This window comes from Oncorhynchus clarkii, chromosome 5 (assembly GCF_045791955.1).
Source record: "Oncorhynchus clarkii lewisi isolate Uvic-CL-2024 chromosome 5, UVic_Ocla_1.0, whole genome shotgun sequence".
Taxonomy (NCBI): Eukaryota; Metazoa; Chordata; class Actinopteri; order Salmoniformes; family Salmonidae; genus Oncorhynchus; species Oncorhynchus clarkii.
In genome coordinates, this window is record NC_092151.1 from 14,272,646 (window position 1) to 14,297,504 (window position 24,859).

The 24,859-nt window shown below is 44.2% G+C and overlaps 2 protein-coding genes across 24 annotated transcripts in view; one reads left to right on the forward strand and one right to left on the reverse strand.

Moving 5' to 3' along the window:
• LOC139408394 (spectrin alpha chain, non-erythrocytic 1) overlaps positions 1-20,152 on the forward strand; it is a 53,724-nt gene extending 33,572 nt beyond the window's left edge. For 12 of the 20 annotated variants that reach the window (XM_071152211.1, XM_071152215.1, XM_071152206.1 and 9 more), the window contains 23 exons: positions 43-324; positions 481-678; positions 1,041-1,291; positions 1,407-1,569; positions 2,109-2,123; positions 5,068-5,199; positions 8,561-8,698; positions 9,058-9,162; positions 9,439-9,647; positions 9,764-10,006; positions 11,494-11,725; positions 11,948-12,107; positions 12,233-12,309; positions 12,421-12,630; positions 12,829-13,125; positions 13,421-13,533; positions 14,370-14,387; positions 15,965-16,019; positions 18,052-18,248; positions 18,329-18,382; positions 19,078-19,224; positions 19,408-19,555; positions 19,747-20,152. In XM_071152211.1, coding sequence (XP_071008312.1) covers positions 43-324; positions 481-678; positions 1,041-1,291; positions 1,407-1,569; positions 2,109-2,123; positions 5,068-5,199; positions 8,561-8,698; positions 9,058-9,162; positions 9,439-9,647; positions 9,764-10,006; positions 11,494-11,725; positions 11,948-12,107; positions 12,233-12,309; positions 12,421-12,630; positions 12,829-13,125; positions 13,421-13,533; positions 14,370-14,387; positions 15,965-16,019; positions 18,052-18,248; positions 18,329-18,382; positions 19,078-19,224; positions 19,408-19,555; positions 19,747-19,872 — 3,570 coding nt within the window. In that variant the 3' untranslated portion in view covers positions 19,873-20,152. The remainder of the gene's footprint in view (positions 1-42; positions 325-480; positions 679-1,040; positions 1,292-1,406; positions 1,570-2,108; positions 2,124-5,067; positions 5,200-8,560; positions 8,699-9,057; positions 9,163-9,438; positions 9,648-9,763; positions 10,007-11,493; positions 11,726-11,947; positions 12,108-12,232; positions 12,310-12,420; positions 12,631-12,828; positions 13,126-13,420; positions 13,534-14,369; positions 14,388-15,964; positions 16,020-18,051; positions 18,249-18,328; positions 18,383-19,077; positions 19,225-19,407; positions 19,556-19,746) is intronic. The other 8 variants (XM_071152216.1, XM_071152222.1, XM_071152204.1 and 5 more) reach the window with 2 other exon arrangements.
• Positions 20,151-24,450, reverse strand: LOC139408396 (dynein 2 intermediate chain 2). 4 transcript variants are annotated; one of them, XM_071152227.1, is made up of 9 exons: positions 24,303-24,450; positions 23,310-23,570; positions 22,950-23,059; positions 22,697-22,854; positions 22,468-22,577; positions 21,941-22,108; positions 21,497-21,729; positions 20,878-21,035; positions 20,151-20,624 (listed from the first exon to the last, which is right to left on the reverse strand). In XM_071152227.1, exons 2-9 carry the CDS (start codon positions 23,391-23,393, stop codon positions 20,386-20,388), a joined length of 1,260 nt encoding a protein of 419 aa, XP_071008328.1. In that variant the 5' UTR covers positions 23,394-23,570; positions 24,303-24,450; the 3' UTR covers positions 20,151-20,385. The 4 variants fall into 4 exon arrangements, with proteins under 4 accessions (XP_071008328.1, XP_071008326.1, XP_071008327.1 ...); XM_071152225.1 differs by having other exon boundaries at positions 24,089-24,393; XM_071152226.1 differs by having other exon boundaries at positions 23,310-23,449; positions 24,303-24,366.
• Positions 24,451-24,859: the final 409 nt, after the last annotated feature.

Consider the following 24,859-nt stretch of genomic DNA (forward strand, 5'->3'; position numbering starts at 1 on the left):
GCTGTTTAGAGACGATACTGACCCTTTTCCTTCCGGTTCCAGGTGAACTCCCTGGGGGAGACAGCGGAGCGTCTGATCCAGTCCCACCCGGAGGCAGTGGACGACATCCAGGAGAAGTGCACAGAGCTCAATACGGCCTGGAGCAGTCTGGTAGGGCGCGCCGACCAGCGAAAGGATAAGCTAGGCAACTCCCACGACCTGCAGCGCTTCCTCTCCGACTTCAGGGACCTCATGTCCTGGATCAACGGCATCCGAGGCCTGGTGTCCTCAGAAGAGCTGGCCAAGGACGTGACCGGGGCTGAGGCCCTGCTAGAGAGACACCAGGTACTGCCTCTACACACACATACACACACACACACACACACACTGCACTGGTACCGTCCATCCACTGTCTCCAGATAAGTTTGATCCCACATATCAACATACACAAAGTTCCCGTCCATCAAATACACCTTCTTACCCTCCCCTTCTTCTCTCTAGGAGCACCGTACTGAGATTGACGCCCGTGCGGGCACCTTCCAGGCCTTTGAGCAGTTTGGCCAGCAGCTGTTGGCGCGCGGCCACTATGCCAGTCCTGAGATCCAGCAGAAGCTGGAGGCCTTGGACCACGAGAGGGCAGACCTGGAGAAGGCCTGGGTGCAGAGACGAATGATGCTCGACCAGTGCCTGGAGCTCCAGGTATAAACGCAGGCACACACACTCTTAGAAACCTCCTCTTAGAAACCTCCTCTTGCTGATCTTTGCTTCTGGCACATTTAAGAGTACCAGACGAATCCTTCCAAAACCAAACGTCTTGTCTCAGTGACTTTTGGCTATTTGGACTCAAGGACATGTTTCTGTGTCCCCATAAGTGTATGTTCCATTGCACCAGATCTGACACCTTTTGAACAAGGCCTAATCTATTGTGTGTCTACCAACCCACAGAAAAAAAGTTCACTTTTATTTTTTTATTTTTTAAACAATTACTAGCCTCAATACAACATCCACTGCCAGTGAATAACCTCTCTCTTTTCCCCTCTCTCTCTGCTCTCCTCCCTCAGCTGTTCAACCGTGACTGTGAACAGGCTGAGAACTGGATGGCGGCTCGCGAGGCCTTCCTGGCCAGCGACGACAAGGGTGACTCCCTGGACAGCGTGGAGGCTCTCATCAAGAAACACGAGGACTTTGACAAGGCCATCAACGTGCAGGAGGAGAAAATCGCTGCTCTGCAGTCCTTTGCAGACCAGCTGGTTGGCGCTGATCATTATGCCAAACCAGAGATATTCAACCGTCGCAATGAAGTCCTGGACAGGTCAGTCTTTCTCTTTTTGATGACCGTGTGTATGACTTAGTTACACACAAAAATGCCCACAGTCTGCCTGTTCGTTGTTGCTCCAGTCTTAAGTGTTTGTCCTCCCGGCCTGTAGGTGGCGCCGTCTGAAGGCTCAGATGATTGAGAAGCGCTCCAAGCTGGGCGAGTCCCAGACGCTGCAGCAGTTCAGCCGCGACGTGGACGAGATAGAGGCCTGGATCAGCGAGAAGCTGCAGACAGCTACAGACGAGTCCTATAAGGACCCCACCAACATCCAGGTACAGGATTGGCTAGCAGCATCTCAGGGCTCCACCCTTAGAGGTTTGAGCACGCTGCCCCATAGAGGGCACACTTGCCACAAAAGGCAATGATAAGCATGGGCAGCTCCATGGAAGACTTTTATCATGGGAAGTACGCCCTCTAACCATCTCAATGGGCTGCCCCTATCCACATATTTAGGGTCAGTTTACCCTACTGCCCCATACCCATTAGTAGGATAACACATATCTGACCCTCTGGCAGTGGTTAGGGTTAATTTTTACCTAGCCTGTCAAGACTTTGTTGTCGGATGAAACACTTTGACCTGTTCAATAGATCACGATCAAATTGTTTCAATAGATGGTTAGTTTTGTGAGGGTTTGTTAATATACGTTGAATGACATCTAACTTGCCAGTGGTTTTAATGCTGCAATTTAATGTCTTGTCGCTCCTTGTTAACAATGACTACTACTTCTACTCCTGTGACTACTGAACCAACCCCATGTGTTGTGTCTATATGGGACTGAATCTCTCCTCTGTTTTATTGTCTTGTTTATAGCTGTCGAAGCTGCTGGTAAGTTGAATAGTGTGTCAGCTAAGCTAACATCCAAAGTAGGTTTCCTGTTATATGTCCACGTCTGTTGCCTTGTTTGATGTAGAACGCCATCCCGTCTGTCTATTTTCCGTGTTCCTCCGCACTCGCGAGTGCCTGCTTCTTTTTTGTATGGGTTTCATTCATGTGTTCATCTCCTCCCCCCCCCCCCCCCCCCCCATCTTCTGCCATCAACGCACATGTTTGTACATGACTGTAGTTCTGTTATCATTTTAGCAAATGTCACTTTGTGTAGTTGCTGGTCGTGGCTTCCATATTTTGTGGTTTTCTTTTTTTGCTTGTTTGAGGTATGGTCATCTTCAAACACGCTCCACATATTGTTGCTTTTGTTTAAATATTCCTATAAATCTTGAGAAATGTCTAAACATGTTCTGATCTTAATATAACAGAAACTTGACATATAATTTTATAAAACGTTTATTAGTGTATAAAAAAACAAAACAACGGCTTCCATCTATCAGAACTGCAAATCTGTAGTGTATCAAATACATTGACCTGAGAGAGAGGAGACCTCCAGCTTAGAATTGTTGTGCCTTGCCTTATTGTAGCTAATGTAGAGACATGTATGCTAGCAGCAGCCATGGTTGTGAACAAAAACCATACTTTAGCTGCTGTAAAATAAGTATTGTCAAAGATCTATCAAACATCAAGGATAGCTCAGACTAGGACTGTTGCGGTGACCGTATTACCGCCACACCGGCGGTCAAATTCCACATGACCATTTAGTCACAGTAATTAGGCTTCTCCAAGCTCTGATTCTGCTGCTGGTCATTAGTAGCCTACCAAACTTGCTAACTGCCTGGTACTCAGCACTCTATTGTCCCTCTAATCACTCTGACATCAATGCAAATGTTAAATATAATCAGACTTTGAGCTCATGTTGTGTAACATTTCTATAGGCTATGCAATTGCGTGAGAAAATGGTGATGGTCTCTACTAAAAAAAGGAGGATCCCGTCAGCTTTCTATAGGCTAGGGCTTCCATATTTATTTCTCAACTTTCCTAATATTAAGCACATTGCTTATTTTACAACAGGAGTATAGCCTACCTGTCTGGCATGAAAATAAACCACAGGGAAAAGTGTCCTCCATTTGCTATTTAAGTGCATAGATGACATGTCTTTTTTTCCACTGCCCTGTTTCCATACAGGTGCTTGATAATGGTCCAATGTCTCTTATATTATTTACCATATCAAAAGACAAGATTAAATCAAGAAAAGGCTAATATAGTCACCAATCAGACAATCACTTGTTAATTATATATTATCACTGGTGATTGATGCCCAGCGTAAGAAACAATGCCTTTTTTTGCAACTTTTTCTAATCATAGTCGCACACCTCATTTAGCCTAGCCCATAGGCCTATATGTTTTAATAAGGTTTGTATCACAACTAAAGTGGCCAAATAACTTCTTAAAATTAAGCACATTAATCCGCTTTACAATGTGTGTAGAGCCTAACTGGCATACATAAGCAGCGCGGGGGTTTCAAGTTTGGGGAAGATAATGTTCACCATTAAAATGCACCTTTATAATAAAAGCAATACATGCATAATTGCCTTTGCGGTCACTTTTGATAATGGTGTTTTCCACTAATGGAACATTCGTGCTTATAGCCTACTACGATGTGTGCATTGCAGGGCTCATGCCTTTGAAGCAACTTTTTTCAAATCATCTTTAGAGTCGCATCATGCAGCCTTACAATGTATTAAAAATCAAAACATATAGCCCAACGTTTGTAGAACAACTAAAGTTACATTAATAACTCTAAATTAAGCATATAGGAATACCTATTTCTTTGTTAACCTCAACACACAATATCCGCATATATGCGCACCCCCTCAAATCGTTTGGAGAAAATATTTATATTTTATTCAGCTTTGTTCAATTGTATTCTTCATACTATAAAATAATATACAATAATTCCATGCAATTATGAGTCTTGTCTGCTAAATGAACTAGTATAGCCCGCAACCATTTGGCATAGACACATCAGGTTCTAACATAAGGACAACTCAGAGTATGCTATTCTTTTATTCTGACAGACCACATTTTCTTCATATCATGCTTCTTTAGACCTGTCTAAAATAAATAATGGATTTATTGTGAAGGTATAGGCTTCTATTTTAGACTTTAAAAAAAATGGCTTGTAGGCTATGTGTGGAAACCAGGAGATGCTAAATGTGTTTGTTAATTAACGGTCAATTACCGTGAGACCAACCAGTTATTTGCTTGACAATCATCGGCTGACAATTTCGTGATCGCCACATCCCTAGCTTAGACACCTCGCATAAGGTTTTTGTTTGCTCTCTCTCGGTGTGTAAAAACATTGTGGAACGAGTTTTGAAAAGACCCTGACCTCTTCTAGGTACTCTTGAAAAGTAAAATTTGTCGTGGCCCCGTTGTGGGCCTGTTCCAACTCCATTTTGTGTTTGTCACCTTGGTGTTTCTTGTCTTGTAGAAGTCAGTCCGACACATTGTCTGTCTTCATTTGGTGGTGTCTGAATTTCACATTTGTGACCTCATCTTTTTTATTTTTTATTATGACCTCACATTTTGTGTGGATTTTGTCCTACAGTTATCTCCTGGATGTAGACTTAGTGTATATATGTGTGTATATATCCATCAACAATAGCCCCAAGTTAGGAGACATTTACTCTCCAAACACAAACATGCATGAAAAATGACTGCCACTTATAAAAGTTCCATTCTAATATATATATACACATGTACTCAGCCTCCTTATTTTCAAATTGTACATCAACCCTTACCAACACATTATTTCTAAGTAGCCTACCGGATTGTGTTTTCACACAATCTAAGGGAGATGTCACCCATCCACCACCAACCCACACCCTCCCATAGTTCTCACTCCCGCTCTCTCACCCCTTCCCCTGCCTGAGCTCAGAGTAAGCACCAGAAGCACCAGGCCTTCGAGGCGGAGTTGCATGCCAACGCAGACCGCATCCGTGGGGTTATCGACACTGGCAACGCCCTCATCCATAGAGGGGCCTGCTCCGGCAGTGAGGATGCGGTTCAGGTACACACACTCTGTCTTTAATCATACTTGTTATTATACATACACTTCATACTTGTAAGTATATAACAAAAAATATTTACATACAGTTGAAGTCGGAAGTTTACATACACTTAGGTTGGAAAATTCATTTTTCAACCACTCCATTTCTTGTTAACAAACAATAGTTTTGGAAAGTCGGTTAGGACATTTACTTTGTGCATGAAACAAGTAATTTTTTCCAACAATTGTTTACAGACTGATTACTTCACTAATAATTCACTGTATCACAATTCCAGTGGGTCAGAAGTTTACATACACTAAGTTGACTGTGCCTTTAAACAGCTTGGAAAATTCCAGAAAATTATGGCATGGCTTTAGAAGCTTCTGATAGGCTAATTGACCACATTTGAGTCAATTGGAGGTGTGGATGTAGTTCAAGGTCTACCTTCAAACTCAGTGCCTCTTTACTTGACATCATGGGAAAATAAAAATAAATCAGTCAAGACCTCAGAAGAAAAATTGTAGACCTCCACAAGTCTGGTTCATCCTTGGGAGCAATTTCCAAATGCCTGAAGGTACCACGTTCATCTGTACAAACAATAATACGCAAGTAGAAACACCATGGGACCACACAGCCGACATACCGCTCAGGAAGGAGACGTGTTGTGTCTCCTAGAGATGAACGTACTTTGGTGCGAAAAGTGCAAATCAATTCCAGAACAACAACAAAGGACCTTGTGAAAATGCTGGAGGAAACAGGTACAAATGTATCCATATCCACAGTAAAATGAGTCCTACTACGACACAACCTGAAAAGCCACTCAGCAAGGAAGAAGCCACTGCTCTAAAACCGCCATAAAAAAGCCACACTACGGTTTGCAACTGCACATGGGGACAAAGATCATACTTTTTGGAGAAATGTCCTCTGGTCTGATGAAACAAAAATAGAACTGTTTGGCCATAATGACCATCATTATGTTTGGAGGAAAAGGGGTGAGGCTTGCAAGCTGAAGAACACCATCCCATGAAGCACGGGGGTGGCAGCATCATGTTGTGGGGGTGCTTTGCTGCAGGAGGGACTGGTGCACTTCACAAAATAGATGGCATCATGAGGCAGGGAAATTATGTGGATATACAGTGAGGGGAAAAAAGTATTTGATCCCTTGCCGATTTTGTACGTTTTCCCACTGACAAAGAAATTATCAGTCTATAATTTTAATGGTAGGTTTATTTGAACAGTGAGATACAGAATAACAACAAAAAAATCCAGAAAAACGCATGTCAAAAATGATATAAATTGATTTTCATTTTAATGAGAGAAATAAGTATTTGACCCCTCTGCAAAACATGACTTAGTACTTGGTGGCAGAACCCTTGTTGGCAATGAGAGGTCAGATGTTTCTTGTAGTTGGCCACCAGGTTTGCACACATCTCAGGAGGGATTTTGTCCCAGTCCTCTTTGCAGATCTTCTCTAAGTCATTAAGGTTTTGAGGCTGACTTTTGGCAACTCAAACCTTTAGCTCCCTCCACAGATTTTCTATAGGATTAAGGTCTGGAGACTGGCTAGGCCACTCCAAGACCTTAATGTGTTTCTTCTTGAGCCACTCCTTTGTTGCCTTGGTCATGTGTTTTGGGTCATTGTCATGCTGGAATACCCATCCACGACCCATTTTCAATGTCCTGGCTGAGGGAAGGAGGTTCTCACCCAAGATTTGACGGTACATGGCCCCGTCCATCGTCCCTTTGATGCGGTGAAGTTGTCCTGTCCCCTTAGCAGAAAAACATCCCCAAAGCATAATTTTTCCACCTCCATGTTTGACGGTGGGGATGGTGTTCTTGGGGTCATAAGCAGCATTCCTCCTCCTCCAAACACGGCGAGTTGAGTTGATGCCAAAGAGCTCCATTTGTCTCATCTGACCACAACACTTTCACCCAGTTGTCCTCTGAATCATTCAGATGTTCATTGGTAAACTTCAGACGAGCATGTATACATACTTTCTTGAGCAGGGGGACCTTGCGGGCGCTGCAGGATTTTAGTCCTTCACGGCGTAGTGTGTTACCAATAGTTTTCTTGGTGACTATGGTCCCAGCTGCCTTGAGATCATTGACAAGATCCTCCCGTGTAGTTCTGGGCTGATTCCTCACCGTTCTCATGATCTTGCATGGAGCCCCAGGCCGAGGGAGATTGACAGTTCTTTTGTGTTTCTTCCATTTGCGAATATTCGCACCAACTGTTGTCACCTTCTGACCAAGCTGCTTGGCGATGGTCTTGTAGCCCATTCCAGCCTTGTGTAGTTCTACAGTCTTGTCCCTGACATCCTTGGAGAGCTCTTTGGTCTTGGCCATGGTGGAGAATTTGGAATCTGATTGATTGATTCTGTGGACAAGTGTCTTTTATACAGGTAACAAACTGAGATTAGGAGCACTCCCTTTAAGAGTGTGCTCCTAATCTCAGCTCGTTACCTGTATAAAAGCCACCTGGGAGCTGATTGAGAGGGGGTAAAATACTTATTTCCCTCATTTAAAATGCAAATCAATTTGACATTTTTGACATGCGTTTTTCTGGATTTTTCTCATTTTTCAAATGAACCTACCATTTCTTTGTCAGTGGGCAAATGTACAAAATCAGCAGGTGATCAAATACTTTTTTCCCTCACTGTATTGAAGCAACATCTCAAGACATCAGTCAGGAAGTTAAAGCTTGGTTGCAAATGGGTCTTCCAAATGGACAATGACCCCAAGCATACTTCCAAAGTTGTGGCAAAATGGTTTAAGGACAACAAAGTCAAGGTATTGGAGTGGCCATCACAAAGCCATGACCTCAATCCTATAGAAAATGTGTGGGCAGAACTGATAAACCGTGTGCGAGCAGGGAAGCCTACAAACCTGACTTAGTTACACCAGCTCTGTCAGGAGGAATGGGCCAAATTTCACCCAACTTATTTTGGGAAGCTTGTGGAAGGCTACCTGAAATGTTTGTCCCAAGTTAACCATTTAAAGGCAATGCTACCAAATACTAATTGAGAGTATGTAAACTTCTGACCCACTGGGAATGTGATGAAAGAAATTAAAGCTGAAATAAATCATTCTCTCTACTATTATTCTGACATTTCACATTCTTAAAATAGTGGTGATCCTAACTGACCTAAGACAGGGAATTTTTACTAGGATTAAATGTCAGGAATTGTGAAAAACTGAGTTTAAATGTACTTCTACAATGCCACTTCAAGGATGAAAGCTTTTGAGAAAAATATGGTGATAACATTGCAAACAGAATGTTAACTGTTCCTATGGCATTCAAGCTACGTGAACCAATTCTTGCCTCATTCAACATCTATTGTTCCAAAGCTGGGTATCTAACCTGGGTGTGTGTTTCACCAGTCGCGTCTGGGTGCTCTGGACGAGCAGTGGCAGTTCCTGGTGAACAAGTCGGCAGAGAAGAGCCAGAAGCTGAAAGAAGCCAACAAGCAGCAGAACTTCAACACTGGCATTAAGGACTTTGACTTCTGGCTCTCTGAGGTACAATAATGAAATAAATAAACATATTTTCTAGATGTCAATATGACTACTTCAAAGTTCAAATCTCCATCCACCACACAATTCTCAAAGTTAAAGATGCTGATATTTGATCTGTGATGAGAAATTGTGTATTCTGTACTGAAAACCTTGATGTTCAATATGATTTATCTGAGACCTGCACAGATTAAGTACTGGACAGACACCATCACCTCTGGATCTGAGATTGTGTCAGGCTATTTAGTTTTCTTATTGAAATGGATTTGACTTGTTAACCCATTAGCCTACCTGTGCTGTAGGAAAACAAAAACAAAAGAAGAAGATTAGATTTGGAAAAAATATTTTTTGTTTTGTCTCTGTAGGTCGAGGCCCTTCTTGCCTCTGAGGATTATGGCAAAGACCTGGCCTCCGTCAACAACCTGCTGAAGAAACATCAGCTTCTGGAAGCCGACATCTCTGCTCATGAGGTAATATATTCAACGTCCCCCTATCTCTGTCAAACCTGGATTGATGCTGGGCTCAGCTGGGGGCCTTGATGTACTAAAGGATCTGTCAGATTACACACCTTTATATGCTGACTGGATGAAAGGTGAGGCTGCCTTGTACTCAAAGCTTTCGATGGCAACCAAACCGAGTGTCCTCTGTTGAACAACTTCCAAGTCTATGAAGCATGATTTTGTACAAAGGCATCCACTGAGTTCAGTCTAGTGCTTTGGTTTGAACGTCTTTCTGTCCGTCCACAGGATCGTCTGAAGGACCTGAACGGCCAGGCTGACAGCCTGACGGCCAGCACGGCCTTCGACCCCACCCAGGTTAAGGACAAGCGCGACGCTGTCAATGGACGCTTCACCAAGATCAAGAGCATGGCCACTGGCCGCCGTGCAAAGCTCAACGAGTCGCACCGCCTGCACCAGTTCTTCAGGGACCTGGACGACGAGGAGTCTTGGATTAAGTAAGAGCGCCCCCCTGGAGTTGTGGAGGAATGGATGCAAGTCGACATTGAGGGTTTTTCGATGTTGAGACATTGTGATTACTAACACTCTCTTTCACTCTCTGTTCTCTATCCAGAGAAAAGAAATTGCTAGTGAGTTCGGAGGACTATGGACGTGATTTGACAGGAGTGCAGAATCTGAGGAAGAAACACAAGAGGCTGGAGGCTGAGTTGGGGGCCCATGAGCCGGCCATCCAGTCTGTGCAGGACACAGGGAAGAAGCTGTCCGATGACAACACCATCGGCCAGGATGAGATTGAGCAGAGGCTGGCCCAGTTTGAGGAGCACTGGATGGAGCTGAAGGACCTGGCTGCAGCCAGGTTAGACTAGGAAAACAGACACGCGTATACATTCTGACACACACACACATATTCCCAGGCCTGCTTTGCAATGAAACGCCATTATCATCTTAAACATTTATTGATGTTGAGTGTTAACTTCTTACGGCTGAGATGCCGTTAACGGGATTGATATGACATCAGCCAGTGAAAGTGCAGGGCTTCAAATTCAAAGAACAGAAATCTTATAATTAAAATGCCTCAAGCATACAAGTATTTTTACACTATTTTAAAGATAAACTTGTTAATCCCACCACAGTGTCTGATTTCAAAAAAGCTTTACGACGAAAGGATACCATGTGATTATGTTCGGTCAGCACCTAGTCACAGAAAAACAGCAATTTTTCCAGCCAAAGAGTGGAGTCAAAAAAAGCAGAAAGAGATAAAATGAATCACTAACCTTTGATGATCTTCATCATAGGACTTCATGTTACACAATACATGTATGTTTTGTTCGATAATGTTCATATTTATATCCAAAAATCTGTTTACTTTGGCGCTTTATGTTCAGTAATGTTTTGCTTCCAAAACATCCGGTGATTTTGCAGAGAGCCACATCAATTTACTGAATTACTCATAATAAACATTGATAAAAGATACAAGTGTTATACATGGAACATTAGATAAACTTCTCCTTAATGCAACCGCTGTGTCAGATTTCGAAAAAGCACACCATGCAATAATCTGAGTACAGCGCTCAGAGACCAAAACAAGCCATACAGATACCCGCCATGTTGTGGAGTCAACAGAAGTCAGAAATATTCACTTACCTTTGATGATCTTCATCAGAATGCACTCCCAGGAATCCCAGTTCCACAATAAATGTTTGTTTTGTTCGATAAAGTCCAAATACCTCCTTTTTGTTTGCGCGTTTAGTTCACAAATCCAAGTTCACGAAGCGCAGGCCAGACTAAAAGTAAAAAAACAGTTCATAGAAAACATCTTTAGGATGTTTTTAACATAAATCTTCAATAATGTTCCAACCAGAGAATTCCTTTTGTCTTTAGAAATGTAATGGAACACAGCTAATTATCATGGGTGCACGTGAGACTGAGCTCATGGCACTCTGTCAGACCTCTTACTCAATCAGCTCTTATTCTCTCCTCCTTCACAGTAGAAGCCTGAAACAAGGTTCTAAAGACTTGACATCTAGTGGAAGCCTTAGGAAGTGCAATCGGACCACATTTTACACAGGATAGGCAACGACTTTAACTTACAAACCTCAGATTTCCCACTTCCTGGTTGGGTTTTTCCTGCCATATGAGTTCTGTTATAATCAGACATCATTCAAACCGTTTTAGAAACTTCAGAGTGTTTTCTATCCAAATATGTTAATAATATGCATATCTTAGCTTCTGGGCCTGAGTAGCAGGCAGTTTACTCTGGGCACCTTATTCATCCAAGCTTCTCAATACTGCCCCCCCAGCCATAAGAAGTTAATCTGTGTGTGCCTCTGTGTGTGTGATCAGGGGACAGAGGCTGGAGGAGTCGCTGGAGTACCAGCAGTTTGTTGCGAATGTTGAAGAGGAGGAAGCCTGGATTAACGAGAAGCTGAACCTGGTGGGAAGTGAAGACTACGGGGATACCCTGGCTGCTGTGCAGGGCCTGTTGAAGAAGCATGAGGCGTTTGAGACTGACTTCTCTGTGCACAGGGACAGAGTGAATGACGTGTGTTCCAACGGAGACGAGCTCATCAAGAAGGTAAACACTGACAATACTGTTGTCGTATAGAAAATGATAAAATATAAAATGAATAGCCTTTCCGTCTCTTCATACGGTACCAGCTGAAATAGTGTTTAAGCAATAGTTCACACACAAAATTTTAAAAATGAACTTTTACAATGATTTTCCACTTACCTTGGCTGATGTCAATTTACCCACACAGTTAAATGCATATTTTGCTTTTGTCCATCCCTCCATTAGAACAACCACCACGTGGACAGCATCTCAGCCAAGATGGCGTCCCTGCGGGGCAAGGTGTCTGAGCTGGAGAGGGCCGCTGCCATGAGAAAAGCCAAGCTGGATGAGAACTCTGCCTTCTTGCAGTTCAACTGGAAGGCTGACGTGGTGGAGTCCTGGATCGGTACGGTTTGAGACCTGAGAAGGGAAGGTTTAGGGGATGAGGCTTCAACATTCTCTGGTGAGATGAGAGCATTGTTTAATTTTTAAGTGTAGCACTGAATTTATACTGTCTGGTTGTTTGTTCAGGTGAGAAGGAGAACAGCCTGAAGACGGATGAGTACGGACGAGATCTCTCCTCTGTGCAGACCTTGCTCACTAAGCAGGTACTGTGTAACAATATGTAGCTCCCAAATGAGTGATGCTACGGCAGCCATTTTGTGCAAGAAAGCTAGACACGTTCTCCTATGCCTCATGTTCCCCCTTCGGGTCCACAGGAGACGTTTGACGCAGGGCTGCAGGCCTTCCAGCAGGAGGGTATCACCAACATCACAGCCCTCAAGGACCAGCTGCTGGCGGCCAAGCACGTCCAGTCCAAGGCCATCGAGACGCGCCACGCTGCCCTTATGAAGCGCTGGAACCAGCTTCTCGACAACTCGCAGGCCCGCAAGAAGAAACTGCTGGAGGCCCAGGAGCACTTCAGGAAGGTATGTAAAGACTATGATGACGGATAATTGTCATTTAGCTTACGATGAGGATATCATGACTACTGTTCATAGATATCATCGTTGTTGATGTTCATATTTTGAACAGGAATATCAGACTATCCTTCACCTACGAAGTCAAAAACCTTAGTGGATGTGGACCTCTTACCTCCATCGATTCCATCTTGCTTCTGTCTCCAGGTGGAAGACCTGTTCCTGACCTTTGCCAAGAAGGCGTCGGCCTTCAACAGCTGGTTTGAGAATGCCGAGGAGGACTTGACAGATCCGGTGCGCTGCAACTCGCTGGAGGAGATCCGGGCGCTGCGCGACGCCCACGAGGCCTTCCGCTCATCGCTGAGCTCGGCGCAGGCCGACTTCAACCAGCTGGCCGAGCTGGACCGGCAGATCAAGAGCTACCAGGTGGTGTCCAACCCCTACACCTGGTTCACCATGGAGGCCCTGGAAGAGACCTGGAGGAACCTGCAGAAGATCATCAAGGTTAGAAGGGAGAAGAGGGGGGAGGTAGCATGGTCCCAGATTCGTTTGTGCTGTATTACTAACCAATTGGCATGACAACGACCATATGAATTGGCTATACAGCACTAATGTATCTGAGGAGCAGGCTTGGTGAGGAGGACATGCACATCTCAAATGTTGTCCTATTCCCCACTGTAATGCTCTACTTATGTCCAGAACAAATGAGGACCTCTGGGGGCCGATGTCTTGGTCTGCATCATGTCTGGAAAGCACTTCATACATACATCTCCATCCCTCTCTGTCTCTGTCTGTATAGGAACGAGAGCTGGAGCTGCAGAAGGAGCAGAGGAGGCAGGAGGAGAATGACAAGCTGCGGCAGGAGTTTGCGCAGCACGCCAATGCATTCCACCAGTGGCTGCAGGAGACCAGGTAGGGCCTGGATCTGTTGTGCTAGGAAGACAGTGCACTCACAGAACTCCCTTAATCAATATTCCTTTTGGCAATTTAATAGATAGGAATCGAATACAATTTATAGGAATAGAATGGGGACATTTCCAAGGCCTTGTGGCTGTTTAAAGAATGTAGTTTAAGTTCATTGAATAACGTCACCTGCATGAATAGCATTGAGATGTCTTTAAATGTTGCATGCATCATTCTTTAGATTATCTTTCAACAATGATAAATCAATGGAGCTACCTGGAATTTAAAGGTGCATGCTGCTCAGAAATCTGCCTCCTGTCTCTCTCTGCCACCATGTTCTCAGCCATAGAGAACAGGAAGCTGCTATTCATCGGAGCGCAACGTGAAGTGTTGCAGATAAATGTTTGTTATATGAAACTGACATGATTCTTTACAGTTTCTCTATTCTACACCTTGCATTTATATCTGCAATGCTCTGAATGTTGCTCCTCACTGAATTGGCCCCAGGCAACGCATTCTTAGTGTATCATATATTCTGTAGATTTTGGGGGGTGGGTGGGGGAGCGCTGATACGACTTTTACACAACCGCACAAGTGGTCTGTGAACGTTTAGAAATGAAAATGGGATCATACTGCAGATGCTCCTGTGCTCCCACTATTTATGTGCCTGTGTCTGTATATGTTTGTTTAGGGGGGGATGATGGAGTGACCATTTTGTCCCTGCCTAGTATTTCTAACCGTTGTCTCTTTCTCTCTCTTTTCCCGTCCCATCCCACCCCCCCACCCTTTCCTCTCCCTCTCTCTTGCTGCTACCTCGCTGATGCTTGGATAACTTTGCTAATCAGGACATATCTTCTGGATGGGTTAATATCGAATTTTACTACCTCTCAGTTGGGGCTGGGACGATACTAGTATCGCGATACTCATTAGTATCATGGCAAGGGAAGAAAACACAAAGCGGATTTAATTTTAGGATAACATCCCTAATGTTGGAAACAAGCATCATTATATTATGTTTGTTATTCAGAGTCACATTTATTTATTTTCCAAGATATCGCACACATTTTACATAAAGCAGGTTATGGGACCAAAGAGTTTAGTCTGCTTCGTCTTTTCTTTATTGTCATTGAAATGTTGCGATACTGTGTTTGTGTGTCTGACTGTGTGAATGGGGTCAAATCAATGAGGGTTGATTGGAGTGACATTGTTTTGGACCAAGGTCGGTGGGGGGGACATTGTTGCATAACATAGAACCACCAGGTAGGTAGGTGGGTATCTGTCAAATAAAGGTAAAGCTGGACCAGGTATCACTATGTTCAAGGGAATCCAAGTTGTATTGTGTATTATTACTGTGTTTCTGTAAGCTTTTTTCCCCCCTTTTGACAGTTTTTGTTGTATAATTTCCCTTTTGTTTGTCTCTAATTTCCCTCTTTCTGTTGGTATTTACTTTATTTTCATCCTTCCCTCCCTCCCTTTCTAAATAGCATAGCTTATCGACGGGTTGTCCGTGTCATTCAATATGAAGTCGGTGATGATCTTTCCGGAAGGTCTTTTCCTTTTTCTCATGGTTTTACATTCCATATATCCCTCACTCGCCTTTCCTTCACCCTTCATTACTTCCATCACGCCCTCTGGGTTGCGTGTCTTCATACACTTCTAAAATCCACCATTTGAGATCGGTTTGCTCAGTTACATCTCTACTAACGTCACCCCAATGTAGCTTCCTGAAACTAAGATCGACCTCATGATTGGTCTGGATACTCTTTGAGTCTGGCAACATTGAGCACTGTTTTAAAGGGGTGAAAAGTCTTCACTTTCATCTTTTGGGGATATTTCTTTCACCAAATTTAGGGGTGGACACTACTTGAAATGTCTATATTTTTTTGTTGAAAGTGTTAGACTAATTCACAGCTGATTCAGGGTTAAAATGCTGTTTCCTGCCCTTTACACAGTAGTCCTAACCTTGCATGGTATAGGTTACCATGGCTATGAGTTTACTTATTTGGCATGCATTGGGAGGGTGGTGTTGCTCTGAACATTTTGAGTGATGGAAAGTTATTTTTGTGTGTTTTGTACTTCTGTTTCCCCTTTTTTAATTCACCAAATGTTCCCAAAAATATTGAGGTTTCAGAAAAATCTTTACTTTGCTTCTTTACAAAAAAAATCATTGGTTGGATTTCAATTAGTGCATTTCAAGATTTGTTTAGAATCTCTTGACACACCTCTAGTATATTCAAATATATGAAATGGATCTTATCAAAATGAAAATTAATTTCACGGTAGGAATGGGGTTGGATCTAAGGGGTCCTACAAGTAGATGGGTGTGGGTGCAGACTCTGAGACTGTGTGCGGGTGTGACTGACTGTGGCATGTTGTCTATCCCAATATTTGATCATCCTTTCAAGATTCTCTCTCCTGACACTTGTGTGTATGCATCTAGGTCCTGCATGGTAGAAGAATCCGGAACCTTGGAATCACAACTTGAGGCAACCAAGGTAAGAAAGAATCCCTCATCATTTATGCTATAGACCAGGGTTTCACAACCCTCTCCTCAGGCCCCACCAGCTGTTTTAAATTTTTTTTAACCCTAAACTAGCACCCCTGATTGAGTTAGTCAAAGGATTCGTGATTAGTTGACTAATAGAATCAGGTGTGCCAGTTTAGGGTTAAAATAAACATTTGAAACGTATGGGGAGACCATCTTTGCTATTTCAAATCAAATAAAAATGTATTTGTCACATGCAACAAATACAACGGGTGTAGACTTTACCGTGAAATGGTTTCTTACGGGCCCTTCCAAATAATGCAGAATTTTAAAATAATATCAGGAGGAATAAAATACACAGGTCAACATTCACAAGGCCGCAGAGCCAGACGGATGACCAGGACTTGTACTCCGAGCATGCGCTAACCAACTGGCAAGTGTTTTCACTAACATTTTCAACTTCTCCCTGTCTAAGTCTGTAATACCAGCATGTTTCAAGCAGGCAGACCACCATAGTCCCTGTGCCCAAGAACACTAAGGTAACCTCTCTAAATGACTACCGAACCGTAGCACGTCTATAGCCATGAAATGCTTTGAAAGGCTAGTCAATGCTCACATCAACACCATTATCTCAGGAACCCTAGACCCACTCCAATTTGTATACCGCACCAACAGATCCTCAGATGATGCAATCTCTATTGCACTCCACACTGCTCTTTCACACCTGGACAAAAGGAACACCTACATGAGAATGCGGTTCATTGACTACAGCTCAGCATTCAACACCATAGTGCCTTCAAAGCTCATCATTAAGCTAAGGACCCTGGGACTAAATACCTCCCTCTGCAACTGGTTCCTGGACTTCCTGATGGGTTGCCCCCAGGTGGTAAGGGTAGGTAACAACACATCTGCCACACTGATCCTCAACACAGGGGCCCCTCGGGTGCGTGCTCAGCCCCCTCCTGTACTCCCTGTTCACTCTTGACTGCACGGCCAGGCACAACTCCAACACCATTAAGTTTGCTGATGACACAACAGTGGTAGGCCTGATCACAGACAATGATGAGCCAGCCTATAGGGAGGTGGTCAGAGACCTGACCATGTGGTGCAAGGACAACAACCTCCCTCAACGTGATCAAGACAAAACAGATGATTGTGGACTACAGGAAAAGGAGGACCGAGCACGCCCCCATACTCATCAATGGGGCTGTAGTGGAGCAGGTTGAGAGCTTCAAGTTCCTTGGCGTCCACATCAACAAACTAACATGGTCCAAGCACACCAAGACAGTCATGAAGAGGGCACGATAAAATCTATTCCCCCTCAGGAGACTGGAAAGATTTGGCATGAGTCCTCAGATCCTCAAAAGGTTTTACAGCTGCACCATCGAGAGCATCCTGACTGGTTGCATCACTGCCTGGTATGGCAACTGCTCGGCCTCCGACCGCAAGGCACTACAGAGGGTAGTGCGTATTGCCCAGTACATCACTGGAGCCAAGCTTTCTGCCATCCAAGACCTCAATACCAGGCGGTGTCAGAGGAAGGCCCTAAAAATTGTCAAATACTCCAGCCACCCTAGTCATAGACTGTTCTCTCTGCTACTGCACAGCAAGCAGTACCGGAGCGCCAAGTCTAGGTCCAAAAGGCTCCTATAGCTTCTACCCCCAAGCCATAAGACTCCCGAACAGCTAATTAAATGGCTACACAGACTATTTGCATTCCCCCCCCCCCACAACACTGCTGCTACTCTTATCTATGCGTAGTCACTTTAATAACTCTACCTACATGTACATATTACATCGACACCGGTGCCCCCGCACATTGACATTGACTCTTCTTATTTCTTTTTTTAGATATTTTCTTAACTGCATTGTTGGTTAAGGGCTTGTAAGCAAGCATTTCACTCTAAATGCTCTGTTGTATTCGGCACATGTGACATAACATTTGATTTGATATACACAGCAAGTACCAATTATATTTCAGCTGTATTGACTACTTTTGTAATTGCATACCCTCACCCTTCTGTGTGCCACTCTGTCTGTAGCGCAAGCACCAGGAGATCCGGGCAATGCGTAGCCAGCTGAAGAAGATTGAGGACCTGGGCGCGGCCATGGAGGAGGCTCTGATCCTGGACAACAAGTACACAGAACACAGCACGGTGGGCCTGGCCCAGCAGTGGGACCAGCTAGACCAACTGGGCATGAGGATGCAGCACAACCTGGAGCAGCAGATCCAGGCCAGGTCAGAGAGACACACACATACAGTACCTCACAAGCAGTGAACATATTTCCTAATCCTGTCGAATATCTCTTCCACCATAGGAACACCACTGGAGTGACAGAGGATGCCCTGAAGGAGTTCAGCATGATGTTCAAGTGAGTGGTGGCCATTTTAACACGACGTTCAAGTGAGTGGCGGCCATTTTAACGATGTTCAAGTGAGTGGCGGCCATTTTAACGATGTTCAAGTGAGTGGCGGCCATTTTAACACGATGTTCAAGTGAGTGGCGGCCATTGTAACGATGTTCAAGTGAGTGGCGGCCATTTTAACACGATGTTCAAGTGAGTGGTGGCAATTTTAACACTGTTCAAGTGAGCGGTGGCCATTTTAACGATGTTGAAGTGAGCGGCGGCCATTTTAACACGATGTTCAAGTGAGTGGTGGCAATTTTAACACTGTTCAAGTGAGCGGTGGCCATTTTAACACGATGTTGAAGTGAGCGGCGGCCATTTTAACACGATGTTGAAGTGAGCGGCGGCCATTTTAACACAATGTTGAAGTGAGCGGCGGCCATTTTAACACGATGTTGAAGTGAGCGGCAGCCATTTTAACACGATGTTGAAGTGAGCGGCGGCCATTTTAACGATGTTGAAGTGAGCGGCGGCCATTTTAACACAATGTTGAAGTGAGCGGCGGCCATTTTACCACGATGTTCAAGTGAGTGGGAGCCATTTTAACATGGTGTTCAAGTGAGTGGCGGCCATTTTCACCATACCTTTTAGTCATACCAAGTAGTTGCTTAAAGTAAAGAAACTCCCAATAATCTCAGCCATGTTCTCTTTGCTCCCAGGCACTTTGACAAAGAGAAGTCTGGCCGTCTGAACCACCAGGAGTTCAAGTCGTGTCTGCGCTCACTGGGTTACGACCTGCCCATGGTGGAGGAGGGAGAGCCAGACCCAGAGTTTGAGTCCATCCTCGACACTGTCGACCCCAACAGGTCAGCAACCCCAGCTCTTCTCACTCATCTCTACTTGGGGTTTTCGATCAGTAGTTTGAGCAAAGCCAACATTCACAAGAATATGATTTTATTCAGAATGGGTGTGTCTTGTTGCCTAATTTTCTTCTATTCTTGAGTTTTTTGCTTTATTATGGGTAACTGATTTAATTTTGTGTTTTCCAGGGATGGCAACGTGTCCTTGCAGGAGTACATGGCCTTCATGATCAGCCGCGAGACAGAGAACGTCAAGTCCAGCGAGGAGATTGAGAGCGCCTTCCGAGCCCTCAGCGTCGATGCCAAGCCCTACGTTACCAAGGAGGAGCTCTACCAGGTACTTACAGTTCGGTCTTCCCTCCTTCACTTTCTGGCTCTGTCATAGTGCTTATAGAAATGAGTATTAAATAGTACCAGCATTTGAGTATGAGCTTCAGCCATAAGTTGCGCATTTATGTCTCTTAAATAACTTAGCAAAACTTAAGGTTAAAACCTCATACCTGACCATCTCTTCTCCTCTTCATTCAGAATCTGTCCAAGGAACAGGCAGACTACTGCATCTCGCACATGAAGCCCTACCTAGACAGCAAGGGCCGGGAAATGCCCTCGGCCTTCGACTTTGTCGAATTCACCCGCTCACTTTTTGTCAACTGATCCCTTGCCTGCCAGTGACCAATCGGGATGCGTTTGTCACGCACACATGCTGAAACTGCATGATTCTGACACTAGAATACTCCATAGTTATCAGTACCTATATATATATATATATATATATATATATCACTCTTTGTGCTTCACTGTCAATAGCCTAGTGTTTGCATTTGAATGTTTTAGTGCTTTCGCTGGATTTAAGAACCTATAGATATGGTATGCTGTAACATCACAATAAGGACTGCGGTGTGCTTTAATAAACGCTACTGGTTAGAACTGGAAATGTTTTCTGTGCCTTTATTACATGTTTTCAGTACACACAAAAAAGTCTTAATATCCAGTTCAGTACCTACTGAGTAATATTTGATGTTTCACGATAACAAATCCATCTAAAATAATATGGCACAAAAACCCACGTTCTTCTACCTATATACATCCACAGATATGCCAGCAACCTTGCACGGAGACGACCCTGTTATTCTGTCATTTCATTGGCCCTCTCCTTCCTGCCTCGACTCACTCTGCCACCTCATTAGCTAGTTGCTCCAGCTTGGCAGTCTCTCGGGGCCCCTGTTCCGTCAGCTCCGTGCTCAGGTGCCAGATGTTGACGGAGCCGTCGGCGTTGCCCACCGCTAGGAGGTCTTTCCGTCTGGGGTTGAACTCCAGGCAGTAGACTGGTTGGCCACCCGTCAGCTGGTCTAGGGTGGCTGCTGGTCTCAGGGACTTCCTGCCCAGATCAAATATCTGCACCAGACCTAGGAAGAGAGAAGGTTATGGGCTTTTTAGTGAAAAACTAAAGGTTAATTGATGAACTGGTGAGTTAACTTTACATCAAGATGTGCCATTGTTTTTAGCAGTTAGGGACTGTTTCAGACTTGATATGGACTTATCGTAAGTCTGAATGGGGGGGCCCCTTAATGATTTTCAATATATTAACTCTGGCTCAAGTCACACCATTTATAGTGAAGTTCTGTGAAACAATTGAGAATGAGCTGAAATGGAGCATACCTTGTCCTGTGGCTGCAGCAAAGAGGAGGGGCCTTGTTGGTGACCAGCGTACCCCGAACACATATGAGTCGGACACCCGCAGCGAGAGCAGCGGATCGGGCTGCAGCAGAGAGTGAAGATGGGCCAGGCCGTCGGTCCCCACACTGACAAACAGGTTCCTTAGACACGAAATGGGAGACAACTAGATCATAACTTTGATTCATTGACAGAATATGGTACTATAAAGCATTTTACAGCTGTAGAGTTCAAAACTTAATGCGAGATAGCTACACGCTTCCAAATGTACTATAGGAACAGGACAAACAGGTAAACATAAATATCACTGATTCGTTTTGGAATCAAAACACAGTATAATGACAGTTCCGAATAAAGAAATGTTCAGTTCAATTCTCTTATTTTTGTAAGTCTTAAACCATAGTCTCAAGCATTCAGTCTGGTTAATTTCTCACTAAAACCACCTTCAGGCCTGACCTGAACCATGGGGAAGATCTCATTTGCACTCCTCGCATCATCTCTTTCTCAAAACCCATTGGAGGTCATAGGGGAGGGACCTCTGGCTTTCTCATTCAAAGGGATGTGAGAAGTATGCAATTGATCTTCCCACCCATGTCTCTCTCACCTGTGGAAAGGGGAGCAGTGCAAGGAGTGGACAGGGCCTCCTCGGGGGCTGAAGGAGAACTGGGCTGGGGCACGCAGGGTCACACTCTCTCCATCGGGAGGTGCTGCTGCCAGCGTCTGGGCTGAGAAAGAGCACTTAAGGACCAGGCCGCTTTCGGAGCCCACCAGGAATGTGTCCAAGTCCCAGGGGGACAGGGCCAGGGAGGTGACCCCCACATTGCTGCTCCCTCTGTTCTGTAGCAGGCAGGTACCATTACAAGAACAACATCAGAAGGAGAGTTTTTTTGAAGGTTTAAGAAAATCTCTATACATAAATGTCTGTTTCAGACAATTTTGTAAATAACACAATCATATTTCATCTATTAATCACACATTTTCATGCAAAATCAAAATACATTTTCAAGGTCTGTAAATACCATGTTGGCCCCTGTATCCCGAGTCTCACCTTGCTCAGTGCACTGTTGTGAGGCACCTGCTGTCTGATGAGGGCAAAGCCGGCACTGAGCACCAGCCTCCCCTCGTCTGAGTCCACTGTCCACAGTAGCACCCTGCCCCCAGAACCAGCACTCAGCACCACCATCTCCCCTCGCCTTGGTCCAGGGACCCAGGCTACCTGAAAACACACTTGTTCAGACCTCTGTCATGTTTATTACGACTTGCAACTGAAAATGTGTTTCTTATTGGTCAAGTCCAGGTTGTCCCTCAATTTCAATCCCCTGTCTTCTGTTTGGTGCCTAATGAACACAACCCTGCTATGAAGAATCTTACTGTCATCATCCCATAAAGATTCTCACCACTATGTGATATTCATGTGGTTTATTAGTAATATACAAGGGACCTACAGTACATGGACTGTGTACAAATTACACCATGAGAATAACCAATACTAGATAAAGCATTTACCATCAGTTAGCGTGTCATCCTGAATGAAGGTGTATTTTAGTTTCATAGGACAGTATGAGGTATCTATACCTGGTAGACTGGCTCTCGGTGAGTGTCGGTCGACATTCCTGTCTGCGCCAAAATTAGGTCCTGTGTCCTGTTTGTGTCCCAGACCACTACCTCTCCACTGTAAAGACCCCCTGTGGCGTTGGGTAGAGGGTGAGAGAAGTAAGGAGTGAGCTACACAGGACAGTTGTATTTATGTACTAAGATCAGTTGGTGATCAAATCACTGGCAGAAGCAATATGGAAGTGCATACCAGCTATGAGAGAGGGTTGAGAGGGGTGGAAGGACAGAGACATGACTGGCCTGGCCACATCTATGACCATGTCTGGTCGTTTGGGGTTCAGGCCTCTGCGGTCCAGGTTCCAAGTGCACACACAGGACTTCTCTGTGCTCCAGTCTCCGTCATCAACACTGAGACAGATAGATCCCTGTTCACCTCAAGTTCTGGCTATACAACAACGATGTTGGCAAACATGATGGAAAATGAATGTGAAGTTTGAACATACCGACCGAAGGCGCAGGCGATTACTGAACCTGTGCAACTCCAGGATATACTGGTAACTTGAAGACCCTTCTCCTGGGCACTGGGGTGCTGGAGACAATGTATGCATGAAACCTACACATAAACACATTTTAGAATTGACAATTCAACAGGGGGAAATGCACAAAAAAATTGTCCAATATCAAATACAATTTAATTTGTCATATGCGCCGAATAGAACACCTTACCGTAAAATGCTTACTTACAAGCCGTTAACCAACAAGGCAGTTTTAATAAAGTTTTTTTTTTTAAACAAATTTACATGGAAATAATGCACACTGAGATATTGCACATTTTGTTAGTGTGTTATTTATACTATTCTCACCGTTTCGTTCTGATCCTCCCAATTCACATCGAACCCATCAAACGCATGACTCTTGGCGTTGCTGGCCAACTCCTTGAGAACCATGTCCTCCACTCGATGCAGGAAGTCCCTCAGCCCGGGAGACTCTGGTCGGGGCTCACCTTTAGGGGGGAGTTGGTATATGAGGTGGTCTTGTGGATCCGTCTGGGTGCCATTATCTGCATTAAGCAGGGGCTGTATTTCAGCCTCAGCTGTGTGTACGGGCCGGGTTTGACAACCTCTCTGAAAAGCCAACAGACATAGCCTACTTGGATTATATTAGGCCTATATAAACATGTTAAAACATGCCCATAACTGGCTTGATGATTGTGTGTCAGTAATTCCACCAACTGTTGATGAGAACCCCACTTTTGTGTACCATGTCATTATTCAACTAGCTAGTATGTTTAGAAATGTGTTGGGCTTCACAACAACGCTGAAAATGACACGTTGGACAATGCACGTGGTCAGCCCACCACCAACACTGATCAGGATGTGCCGACTGTTGCTCCAGACCATCATCGCTAACTAGCTAAATATTTTGGCTAGCTAAAAGAAGGCTTGATTGGTAGATTCAGGAGCTTTAGCAATACGACACTGGTAGTATTCATGTGTCTGATCTTTTCAGGGCCTATAGCTTTGTCATATATGGCCAGGTAAGTAAACGTACACGAAATCGTTAGCTAGCTAAACAAAAAAATCAGCTAACATGCCATAGCAAAACTCTGATGCTAGCTAACTAGGTTGTCAACAGAACATACCGATTCCTGTGCAAACTGTTGCGATTTCCTCCACAGTGACTCAACGCCCAAGGCATCCAAAGTTTCATCAGTGAACATGACTACTGTGCCTCATAGACGTACCTGTCTAGCTAGTAGCACATTAATAATATCCCCATACGGATTTACATATCAGCGAACTTAATTGTTTCTATTCAACACAGACATGTTTAGAGATTGATTTACTTCCGTTTACCGCTGCTTCCTTGGAAACACATCGACGATGGGACCAATCCGTTTTTTTCTAAGCACCATGCGCATTCCACTCTCATTGGTCCGGGGTCGTCATTTTGGCCGTTGGAATACTTTTACAATGCACCCACCCTTCTTCCTTGCCTTGAAGTAATCGGTGACCTGATTGATGAAAGCAATAACTTGTTTGGTATTACAATTGGGTGACAAGGAGTGCCACGCAGGATAGGTCTAACCTGGTGCAAGAATGTCAACAGGGGCACACTGAGACAATTTATATTATTTCTCAAGCATTTGTGGTAGAATTCTAGCCTGCCAAGCAGTGGAAGGGCATGTTTTGAAGTATTTGGAATATACAGAATGCATCTGTGAGTAGACAGTCAGTGGTCCCATTGAATATGAATGATTCATCCAGCATTCAATCATAGGGGACGTACAAAAAAAAAAAAAGACTTGATTTAAGTTATGGTGATCAACTGACTAGCTGTTGTGACTACAGAACAATGGATGACCTTGAAAATCGGATGATTAGTAGAAGGCTCTCCAGACAGTAACAATTCT

Bases quoted from the DNA above. Each gene is read 5' to 3' on its own strand.
- LOC139408396 (XM_071152225.1), bottom strand. From the start codon at position 24,166: ATGTTCACTGATGAAACTTTGGATGCCTTGGGCGTTGAGTCACTGTGG. The intron at 23,571-24,088 runs GTATGTTCTGTT...TTGGCTTTTCAG, and splicing joins AACAGTTTGCACAGGAATCG to AGAGGTTGTCAAACCCGGCC. The intron at 22,578-22,696 runs GTATGCACTTCC...CCAACGCCACAG, and splicing joins TCAACCCTCTCTCATAGCTG to GGGGTCTTTACAGTGGAGAG.